We start from the raw sequence: 12,193 nt of genomic DNA, 5'->3' as shown, positions 1-12,193 counted from the left end.
TTGATGCCCTGGGGCAGCTGCCTTCATTCCTTACTTACTTGGTGCCTTGTTAGCACCAAAACAACAGTTGGTTTTGGAAGCTAAAAATCAACTCTTTCTGAGGAGAGCACTTCCTCATGTCAAACTGGAAGTCACACTCACTGTATTTCTGCAACATCCTCAATATTTGTGCTTCAAGGTGTCACAGCAGATAGAGGAATTAACTCTAAGCCACTGGATGTTTTATAGTGATAGAACTGAAATCAATGGGCATCCTCGGGGCTGGCAGAGGTTGAATCCACAGCTGCATAGACCTGAGCTCAACGGCATGTGGAAATTTGGTGCCTCGCTTTTCTTTGAAGTGATTTTACTTTTTTTCTTGTGGAGGGGCTCTAGGCTGAGTTAGATTTTCTCTTACCGCTCTATGGCAAATTTTTAGCACTTCTGAGCTATAGAGCCCTCTTACAATCCTCCCCTCCAACATCCAGCGGAGGTGATTAGAGACGAGGTTCATTTTGAGTAGGTTTCAGAATTTGTCCCAGCAGTGCCAGCCGTGAGGCAGACATTTCCTCTGGAGATCAACCATCAAATTTTCTGCTCAAAACACAAAGAAATAAAATAAAACCTCACAGTTGTGTCATGCCTGAGACCCACTGCCACAAAACACACTACAAATGAATTGTCTGTTTGCTTTACACTTAACTGATGAAGCCGTTTAATCTACAGCAGTTTGCAATTGTCCTGAATTACCCCTCATGTCGTGATATTTTGCAAGGAAAATGGAAAACAGGTCCAGCAGTTTATTAAAAAATGTACAAACATACATGGAAATACAGTATAAGGCAAAAACTTGAGTTTTCACAATTTTAACAGGCTTTAACATAGTACATGGTACATACACGAGCATGGTAAATACATGGTATTTAAGGACATGATCCTGTTCATCTGCAGTGGATAGGGTTTTTGGTTGGTGGTTGGTGTAAAAATATCATTTATGTGTCAAGCTGTGTTATCTCTTGGCATTTTTGAAATATCCAACTACAGAAATAGAAACAAATTATGTATTGTTGCAACAGGCTGCTAGTAAAGTGTCCAAATACACTAAGTTGTCTGTTATGTGCAAACAATGCTGGTTTGTCCCTTGAATTATAAATTAGGAACTGAGGCCTTAGGCTTGTCTTAGGGTATTTTATGCTTGAATGCTTCATAGGTCAGTGTCAAGTGACTTAAAAAAACAAAAAATATTCTTCTAAAATTGAAAGACCTTCAGGAAACCTGGAGAAGTACACCTCAGAACCACTTTAAACATTACAAAAAGGTGTGTCTATTAAGAAGCAAAGCATAAAGAAATAAGGCGGGGCTCAAGACTTTTGCACAGTACTGTAGAAGAAGTTGTTACATATCCTACACATTGACAGACAAAAGAGGGCATCAAGATGTTGATGATCCCCAAAGACTGTTCAAATGTAATAAATTACCTACAAAGATAATGACTGTGAAAGTAAATGGCTCTAATTTCACAACAACTTGAAGGAAAGAATCAACTCAATTCACACATTCAGAGATTATTAATATAGTGTACATAAAGAACTGATCATAAGACATCACAAAGTCTGCCTCACAACCAGCTGGAGCAACAAAGCTGTCAGCTGGCACTCCCAGGAGAGACACACCACACAGTTCATATTAACTAAGACATCACCAAAGGTCTCAAAGGTCTATTTGAACTGTCCCGAAAAACTACAGGGACTTCAAATGTCTCTTTTCACCAAAACAGGGGAAAAAAAGATTCAAAAAGCAGCCACTGTTAACTGGTGGGGGAGTTGAGACTGTCAAAGAGAGGGCTTTGATGTTATGGGGGGAAAATGTCAGGGTTGTGCTATTAAAGAGAAACAGGAAAGCTACAGTGCAGCATGAAGTGACCTTTATAAGTGGACAGGTTTAACAGAGGAGGGAGACGAAAAGAAAACCTTCTAAAACCAGTTAACCGCCCACACTAACACATGCACGCACAGTAAACGAAGAAAACAATGAAACCAGGCATCTGTTGTGCCAGTAGACCACCCTCACGGTGCTGTGAAATTTGAGCAAAAATCTAATAACCATTCTTTTCAGAAAGAAAGCATGGGTAAAGAGATGAATAATGCTGTACTTGCTTCCTTGGCTGGAAGGTGCAGATAAGTTAATGTGCTGTTTCAGACAACTCTAATAAAATTAGCACAGTCTGCACAGGGCAGATATGTCTAAAGAAAAGTTTGCTGGTATTGTAAAGATCCTGCGAACTACCCAGTGAAATTATGTAACCAAGAAGCATATATATGCTTCTTGGTTACATATATTTTTATGTTCAGCTGTATTGTTGCACACTCTCCTGATTCCCCCCTCAGACATCTCCCATAATTATAAAGCACAATTAGAAGGCTGTAATCTAACGTATTAAAGGTTTTACTCAGGGATGGTTTAAACTCATAACACTCCTCACTCACAGCATGCTTTAATTATCAAGATGCCAAAGAAAACCCAGTATATGTGTGTGTGTGTGTGTGTGTGTGTGTGTGTGTGTGTGTGTGTGTGTGTGTGTGTGTGTGTGTGTGTGTGTGTGTGTGTGTGTGTGTGTTTTAAGTGAATGGGAATAATCTTTTTGCTTTTTTTCCAGGACCTGTACAGGAAAGACTGCAATCTGGCAGCCCAGCTGCTGCAGTGCTCCAAGTCTCACTACAGAGCACATAAGATGTCTGAGGTGAGCTCACCAGCACTGCCTCCTGCAGCTACATCAGTGCGGGTTTAGGTTTGTGCTGCAGTAAAAAAAAAAAAAAAAAGTTCAGCTTTAAAATTCAGCGCCGACCATTTAAGCAAAGATGTTTTGTTTATTTAAATTACACTCCAAACAAGGTTAGCCTAGACGAGCGGCAGGAAATTGCAGTGTTTACATTTGAGAACTTTATAAAGTGTATTAATAAAATAACATAGTTGGGTCTTTACTATTTATTATTGAATGTGGTTTAAGTTTTCATTTTTCATTCAAGCAGCATGTTGTACAAAATGCTTTGCTTGAATAAAGTCTTTTAGAAAGTGCTACATCTGAATTCAGTATACAAGGACACACTAGTCGAGCATTTGAAACGTACTGCTGATGCTGCTTTAGTGTATTCTACTTAACACTATGGACACACTTTGGTAACTCCTGCCATGTCGGGATTTCTCCACCAAAATTTACTTTGGGGGATTCTTTCAAACAGCATTAGCTCCTTTCTTTCACAAATATTATTGCCAAAATCTAATAATACATGATATTAGTTTAAAGCATTAAAACATTTCCAAGCATTGTGTGAAACCTTAACTCATCAGCTTAAATCCAACATACAGCTCTGAGGCTAACGGGCATAACTACATCAGCCACGAGTAAGCTTGAGATGGTTTCATTTACTTGTACTAATAAAGAGGAAATTAAATGTATTTTTCTTCTAATGAAGCAAAGTTTATGATATTGTGTTGGTGTACCATTAAAAGCCTTCTTGAGTGGTTTTCACAATAAGAAGGAGCCACAGCGCTCATGGCCTCTCCTCTCAGACTGATGAAGGTCTGCTGTCTGAAGTACCATCTGTGTGCATCTTAGCTGTGCATAATAAATGAATGAAAGGCTGGCTTGTGATGACACCTGAGGCACAAAAGAAAGGGAAAAAAATCTGTAGACCTGGGCTCATAATTAAGTGAAGCACTACCTACAGACTACTTGCATCACTAAAAAAAACCATTGATATAAATGAAATAGAGCAATAATGAATTCAGCTTGTTAAAACTCTGAAAAGGGGATGTTTTATGCTTTTCTTTAAAGAAACACATTTAGGACTTTAGGGCAGGAAATTGAGGTAAGGTCCACTGGCTAATAGGGAGCTCATCTAATCTTTGCTGAACAGCAGCACTGTAGCCACAATGCAATAACACTAATTGCATATAGCTGCCAGAAACTGATTCAGATATGGCTGTTAAACTTAAATCTGCATGCCAAGTATGTTTTTCTATAGAAAACATGAATCATCTAGGAATCTTTCACAGAAGTACATTAGTATTGCATGCATTAACACAGGCAATACTGTACTGCATTAGTGAGGGTAATTAGTCCACAAACATTGCCTTCTCTTTCATTTGTACTCTTCTAAATGGCATCAGCTGGGGAATATGTTTGTGACTGGAGCATGTAGTATTGGCCTCAGTTTTGAAGCACTATAGCTGCTGTGCATATTTAGAGTACAATTTAGACATGTTTTGATTTAAGCTGACTGGAAACAGTAAAAATTCTGCTTTGGGGGATTTTGTCAGCCAAGAGATTCTTCTAGAAATAAGAGACCTAAGGGCTAAGTTTGCACAATGAAACTAAAGAAATACTGTCCAATTACCTGCTAAATATAAACAAAATAAATAATCAAATTGTTTTTTTGTTTTTTTTTTCATTCTAATAGAGAAAGACAGAATATCCACTAAAGAACACATTTAAAATAATTTAAATGTACACTGACAAACTTAGGAAAGGTCTGTGCATGTGTTTCCTGAGCAGGCGGACCTTACAGGCGTGTACTTAAAATAGTGAAAATCCTGACTGCTTCAAATCATTAACAAAGTGTCAGTCTGCTACTGACTTTTGTTTGGCGTCACTTATTGGATTGGAGGTCTGGCAATTTAACAATTTATTAATTTAATAAATAGGGGCCTCAGTAGCTTGTGGAAGAACCACACACATACACAACAGCTTGGAAAACCTTCTCATACTCATTACCAGCGTCGTCACACACTGCTGTGGGACGCCCACTTTGCAGCTGGTCTCTGACACTCCCTGTTATATGGACCCTGACCTTCAATTTGGTGGTGGTACTAGGACGCTGTAGTTCACAGGTGACACTAATCAGGCACCTGATTGTCAGCGCCTGGGGTACCAGAAGCTCAAAAAAAAAAGAGTCAATAGTACAGGGTGGGCCATTTATATGGATACACCATAATAAAATGGGAATGCTTGGTGATATTAAAGTCCTGTTTGTGGCACATTAGTATATGTGAGGGGGCAAACTCCTCAAGATGGGTGGTGACCATGGTGGCCATTTAGAAGTCGGCCATCTTGGATACAACTTTTGTTTTTTCAATAGGAAGAGGGCCATGTGACACATCAAACTTATTGGTAATGTCACAAGAAAAACAATGGTGTGCTTGGTTTCAACGTAACTTTATTCTTTCATGAGTTATTTACAAGTTTCTGACCACTTATAAAATGTGTTCAATGTGCTGCCCATTGTGTTGGATTGTCAATACAACCCTCTTCTCCCACTCTTCACACACTGATAGCAACACTGCAGGAGAAATGCCAGCACAGGCATCCAGTATCCGTAGTTTCAGGTGCTGCACATCTCGTATCTTCACACCATAGACAATTGCCTTCAGATGACCCCACAGTTAAAAGTCTAAGGGGGTCAGATCGGGAGACCTTGGGGGCCATTCAACTGGCCCACGACGACCAATCCACTTTCCAGGAAACTGTTCATCTAGGAATGCTCGGACCTGGCACCCATAATGTGGTGGTGCACCATCTTGCTGGAAAAACTCAGGGAACGTGCCAGCTTCAGTGCATAAAGAGGGAAACACATCATCATGTAGCAATTTCAAATATCCAGTGGCCTTGAGGTTTCCATTGATGAAGAATGGACCCACTATCGTTGTACCCCATATACCACACCAAACCATCACTTTTGTTGTTCCAACAGTCTTGGAGGGATCCATCCAATGTGGGTTAGTGTCAGACCAATAGCGGTGGTTTTGTTTGTTAGCTTCACCATTCACATAAAAGTTTGCCTCATCACTGAACAAAATCTTCTGCATGAACTGAGGGTCCTGTTCCAATTTTTGTTTTGCCCATTCTGCAAATTCTGTGCGCCGATCTGGGTCATCCTCGTTGAGATGCGGCAGTAGCTGGAGTTTGTAAGGGTGCCATTTGTGAGTAGCTAATATCCGCAGAAGGGATGTTCGACTAATGCCACTCTCCAGTGACATGCGGCGAGTGCTACGCTGTGGGCTCTTGCTGAATGAAGCTAGGACAGCCACTGATGTTTCTTCATTAGTGACAGTTTTCTTGCGTCCACATTTTGGCAAATCCAACACTGAACCAGTTTCACGAGCAAGCAGTTTGCTGATTGTACCATGGGAGATGGGTGGTCTCGTAGGGTGTCTTGCATTGAAATCTGCTGCAATGACCCGGTCACTGCATTCACCAGATATCAACACAATTTCGATCCGCTCCTCACGTGTTAACCTCTTCGACATGTCAATGGCTGTGAACAAAGAGAAACTTGTAAATAAACTCATGAAAGAATAACGTTAAGTTGAAACCAAGCACACCATTGTTTTTCTTGTGACATTTCCAATAAGTTTGATGTGTCACATGGCCCTCTTCCTATTGAAAAAACAAAAGTTGTATCCAAGATGGCCGACTTCTAAATGGCCACCATGGTCGCCACCCATCTTGAGGAGTTTGCCCCCTCACATATACTAATGTGCCACAAACAGGACTTTAATATCACCAAGCATTCCCATGTTATTACAGTGTATCCATATAAATGGCCCACCCTGTAGAATAAGCTGTTGGCCGGACAAGCCCGTATACTTAAGTCTGCATTTTTCTCACATTTTGCTCGGCACCATTTAAGGGAAAATAAATAGGATTTCCAACAGTGTGAGATTTATTGCCAAGAAACATTGTTACAACAAAGAAATAATTGACCAAACACAAATGTACTTTTTTTGGTGCTAAGTTTAACTATTTCCCCCACTTTAGATACGTAACAGATTTACCAAGATTAACTAAAGAAGCTATGGAGTGTGTCTTATTGCTAGTAAAACTAACATTTCATTTGAAATGTTTTATCTCCATTGTGAAGCAGGAAATACGGAGTTTAGAAACAAGGGGTGAATTTCTAGTCTTTTAAGTAACCAGCTCCACGACATGCTATTAATCCACTTATTGTAATAAAAGAAGACCTGCAGATGTGTTCGCTGTCACGTTGCTTAACACTGCACAACTATGTGACTGTTAATTAAGATATGCCTCAGATAGCAACTAATGCTGAGCTGACTTACTTGGAGCACACACTGTATATTATCTTGCACTCTCCCCCCACAGCCTCACCTACTTTCCATCTCTATTCCCTCTGGGAGAGGCAACAGCTGCTAAAAATAGCCCCGACTTAAAAGATGCAGGTTATTTTATGCCTGAGGCGAGCTTCTATTTCTTAACAAAGCCAAGTCAGAATTTTATCTATTTTTTTCCAATACCCAGCTGGAGACCCAGAGAACTGGTTTAATTTGAATCTAAGCCCTTCCCTGTGGAACCAATGTTGTTTGATGGTAGAAAGAGAAATAAAAAGACACACTAAAAGAAAAAAAAGAGAGATGGGGGGAATGAGAGTCTTTTGGTTGAGAAGGCAGTGGTGCAAGAGGAGAAAGATGAAAGGATAAAGAAAGGGATGAGTAGAAAGAGAGCTCAGTGTGTCGGGAACAGTTCCTGCTGACCCTGACCAGCTTTAATAGGCACAAAGAGCCAGTCTGTAATTGACAGGAACATTTTTCTCAAACTGGAGCCAATCAAAGAGATTATGTGTCTGTCTGTGTGTGTGAGAGAGAGAGACACAGCAAGAAAAGGAGAAAGATGACAGACTGAGAAACAGATGGAAGAAAGCAGGAAGGAAAGAAGAAATATTTATGTCTGTATAATTAAGTTGTGGACTCTGTAACACATAACTAAATAAAGGTTGTTTAGAAAGTTATTAAAGGTAGCACAGTTTCTTTGTGTTATCAGGAGAGGAATTCAGGTCAGACAGGGCATCTACCTCCAACTCGACTTCTTTAGGTTCATGAAGACATTCACCTCTCATTTAAGAGGTTTCATTTATCAAATGGCTGGTGGAGAGTACCAGGTTTTACTTCATAAGCCTTTCTTCACACCTTATTTCATGTGATGACTTTTATGACTAATAGTTGGTCACCAACCCTCAGGGCCACTTCCAAGGGTACAGCCCCTGCTAGTGGTTAAATACCTTGGATCCTCCACTAGTTGTAATAGAACTGAAGAATTCTCTTGGATGAGAGTCTTCAGTCTGGGGTCAGCATGGGGTCTACAAGTCTTCAGAAACCTAAAAAACGACCAGTTGCCCTCAATACTACCATGTATGGATGAATGAGAATGTAAACATTTCCCCCCTGAGACACATATACTGGTCTAAATCAAAGGAGAATTTTTGCACCTAGACCTACAGAAAAGTAAGAAATGGCATTTAAAAATACATTCAGTATTCAGCTAAAAAGGCTCTTGAAGAACTTATTCATTTTTAAAGAGCTTTGCTGAATACAAGCTCAGCAACTGTCACAACTTTTCAAAAACATTTGTTTTGCTGTTTTGGGTTGTAGTTTCCTGTCTTTATCCAGCTTCTTTTGTCTCTCTTTGTATTTCTCTTCCATGCCTCAGCTGCCACTGGATTTCCAGGAACGCATCAGTTCCCTCATGGAAAAACATAATCAGAGTAGTGGCGTCACCATGGCAATGTGTCACTCAAATTATCCAGACGCTGTGCCCACAGCCATAATTGCCAAGGTCCTGGAAAAGCCCGAGCCTGGAAGCAGTTGCCCTGTAACGCGTTCACCCAGCCCGCAGGCACAGGATGGAGACTTTCTGACAGGAACAGGAAGCACTGATCATCTGAACCGGCGCCTTTCTTATAAGACATCTGACCTGTACTGCAGCGACACGGCGCTCTACTGTCCTGAACGATGGCAGGACACCGAGCGCAGACAAAGTGTCGACCTTCATGGCACTGGCCTGCTTCAGCTTCACGCTCAGAACTCTGTTGACAGCAACCCCGATGAAGATGCTTTCCACTCTGGAAGTTTTTCCCACCATGAACCCCCATCCTCCTTCCGTCACCACGATGAGTTCGGCACTGGGAGTCTCCCAGTGTCCAGTTCCTACTCCAGTTTTAGTCTTGCATCAGATGAAAAGGGAGGAGTTAGTGGAGGATGTGGGCGCACTGGCAGCAGCACCTTATCTTCTTCCCACCAGGGTCTCTACATGGACTGGCGAGAAGGTAGTAGTGGAGACTATGAGCACAAAAGTATTTCCTCCTATGATAAAGACAGATCAAGCTTCCCCAAGTCCCACAGCATCCAGCACATGGCAACCCAAAGGAGCCCCCAGAAGGGCCCCTCACCAGCCTACACAAGGACAGCGTCATGTTTCAGTGAACCGTTCCACTCCAGCACTCCTCGTCTGGCCTCCTCTCACAGCATGGGGTCTACAATTGGACTGGGCCAGGCTCATGGAGGAACCCTGGACAGCCAGGGTGATGTCCAGGTCTCCGAGGATGACCTGAGCAGCCGCTGGAGACAGCTCAGCGTGGAAGACATCAACACCTTCTCATCTTCTTATCGCAACATTACAGGGCGGGTTTCTCCATACAGTTTCTCTGAACGCCACTTTGCCATGGGCCCCTCCAGTAAAGTCAAAGGGTCTCTCTACAGCAGCTTCCAAGAAGGAGATGACGTCTTCCACGGTCGGGTGCTGGAGCAGTGCTTTCCCATGAGTTCCTCCTCTCCCAGCCGCAGTCCCAAGCCAAAAGAGCATCGCAAGCAGGAGAAAACTTCTGTGCTGTATAGAGCCAAGGATGACAGTCAGGACTCTGAGAGCAGTTTGTTCCTCTCAGGGAGCTCTAAAGACAAGGAGAGCAGCGGGGGAGTGACAGCGGCAAGCAGCGTAAAGAAGGACTACGTGAATCTGAGCGCAGACAGTTCGGCTGATTCCTTACACCAAAGCTCACTTGAAGCCTCAAGTCTTCAACACTACCCCACCCCCAGGCCGAGCGTCCGGCCCCGCCCGAGCTCCAGCTCTGCTCTCAGCATCGGCCCCGCGCTCCCAAAGAAGACTTCTGCAAGATACCAAAAGTTTGGCAGTACAGGACTGACGAGAAAGGACAGTTTGACCAAGGCACAGCTATACGGTACGCTGCTGAACTGAGTGGAGAAAGCGATTTTTATTTTATGCATGATGATGACGATGATAACGAGTCCTAACTTTCTGTACTGTTCTGTATCTCTCCCTGCAGCAAACACATACTTGGTGTGATGGGGTGTTCCGATGTTGTTTTATGTATCTTAGCCACGGCACGTTTCATGCAGTCTGCAACCTTTTTCTCTATTGTACGTCAGTGTATTTATCGACCTGAGACATGCTAGTCAGTATGTTTTTGTTTAAGTGATGGCGATAATTAGAGGCACCAGGATAAAACCACATTCTCTCTACAACACAAAGATACTGTGCTATTCACTCTTTTTTTAAGTACTGTTAGTAAAACCAGCAAAAGATCATTAATTCTTGCTCTAATATATACAAGTACTGAAAATGAAGTGTGTTTAATGAGGTGACTTAATTCTGCATGTTTGCGAGAGGTTATCCATTACGTTTAGGCAGGCTGCGCTGACTGCAAACTGTTAAAACAATTTACTTTCACTTACACAAATGCATGTTGTGTAATGCATATGAATAAGGTGGAAAAAACATTTCCAGCTAAACTGTTTTTCAAAGAGACATTATCTGTAGGCAACCCTTACCAGAAGGAAATATTCTCCAACTGGCTAAATAAGAGATTTAAATAATATATATTTATTTCAAGGCCATATGATATTTCATAGCAAGATTTATATAGCTAATAGAGTAATCCCACACTTCTTAATAAGAACCCTAAATTGCCTACATTTGTCAGCTATAAAATATACAAATATATTTTTAAGTAATATAATTATTATGAGAGGAAATACACAAATATAACCAGGTACCCATTCAGTAAAACCTATTACACAGACGTACAGTATTGTGCAAAAGTCTCCAGCCACCTTTTTTTTATGTTTTGTCTCTTTCTTGTTATTTTTTTAAATGTTGTTTTGAGTAATAGTTTTCTAGGTTTTCTGAAGGTCTTCCAAAGTTTTTCTTTGGACATTTAGTTGCTTTTTTCATTCATTTTCAGTCCAGTTATTTTACCTCACCGAATCATTCAATGATAATAAAAAAGCATCTCACAAAAGGGATGAAGCAGTGTTGTGTCGACACATAACAGACAACTTAGCACAGAACCAATTTTAAATTGTATTTTCAGGCACTCTGTTACTAGAGGCCTGTTGCAAAAAACAGATCATTTGTTCCCATTTTTTCAGGTAAGTCTATGAAAAATGCTAATGATAACACAGTCTGACAGATTAAAAAAATAGTATTTTGGCATCAACAAGATGATTCCCATTGACAGCAATTGAACCAAGTTCAAAAAAAAAATCCAAAGACCTTACATGGGACCTGGGAGATGCATCTGGGCTTTACGTTGACCCATCCACCAGAAACTGACGCCTAATCACATGTCAGTAGAAGGGTGGCTCATGTCTTTTGCACAGTACTATAACTCAAACAAAGCAGCAGGTATAAGTCATTCATTTTACCCAACTGGAAATTTTTCATATATTTGTACAAAAATAAGATGATGACATCAGCAGTCATACTGCATAGCGGTTACCGTAAAAACCAAGACACTTGTGAAATTGCCTTAATCCTGTCCAGTGGACAGAAAGGTCTCCTTTACAGCATCTAACAACTGTGTACATACTGTATATCTGCTGTATTGTCACTGTATGTATGCACTACTGTTACAGCGTATGCTCTTCCTGTCAGATAATATATATACATACACAGGTTTTAGGAGACAGATTAAGTCACGTTTTTCGATGTTGATCATCACTGGAATTTGCTGACATGAAATTCTGTAAAATTTCTACTGATGTGCCAACTTTTAACACTTTTGGCACTATATACACAAAAGCAAAACGACACTGTTGGTTCTACTACTTTAAGGGGAGAGTTAATTGGAAAATTGTCCAGGCCTTGGTGGAAGTTCTGCAACGTATGCACAAGAAAAGGTGGATGGGTAAGTGCACTGAAAAGGTAGTAAAGAGTGACTAAACACAAACATGTACAGTCTGTGTTGTTTTCAACCAGCATGCTCAGTAAACACTGTGAAATGGACAAAGCTTGTGTATATACAGACATAGAAAGTGTCAAAGACCTTATTATAAAATATTGCCTTATGTTAAATGAACAACTGCAGAGAGATTGTCCTGCTGCCCAACAATCATACTACCATTT

General features: G+C 41.0%; 1 protein-coding gene across 1 annotated transcript in view; it reads left to right on the top strand.

Moving 5' to 3' along the window:
- The window catches only part of LOC120739936 (brain-enriched guanylate kinase-associated protein), a 45,823-nt gene extending 35,468 nt beyond the window's left edge, over positions 1-10,355 (top strand). The window contains exons 6-7 of the mRNA XM_040041937.1: positions 2,636-2,719; positions 8,483-10,355. Of these exons, the coding sequence (XP_039897871.1) occupies positions 2,636-2,719; positions 8,483-10,024 (1,626 nt within the window). The 3' untranslated portion in view covers positions 10,025-10,355. The remainder of the gene's footprint in view (positions 1-2,635; positions 2,720-8,482) is intronic.
- The last annotated feature ends 1,838 nt before the right edge of the window (positions 10,356-12,193 follow it).

This window comes from Simochromis diagramma, unplaced genomic scaffold (genome assembly GCF_900408965.1).
Source record: "Simochromis diagramma unplaced genomic scaffold, fSimDia1.1 OVJJ01000304.1, whole genome shotgun sequence".
Lineage (NCBI taxonomy): Eukaryota > Metazoa > Chordata > Actinopteri > Cichliformes > Cichlidae > Simochromis > Simochromis diagramma.
The sequence above is the reverse complement of the archived record's forward strand: the minus strand, read 5'-3'. Positions and strand labels throughout refer to the sequence as shown.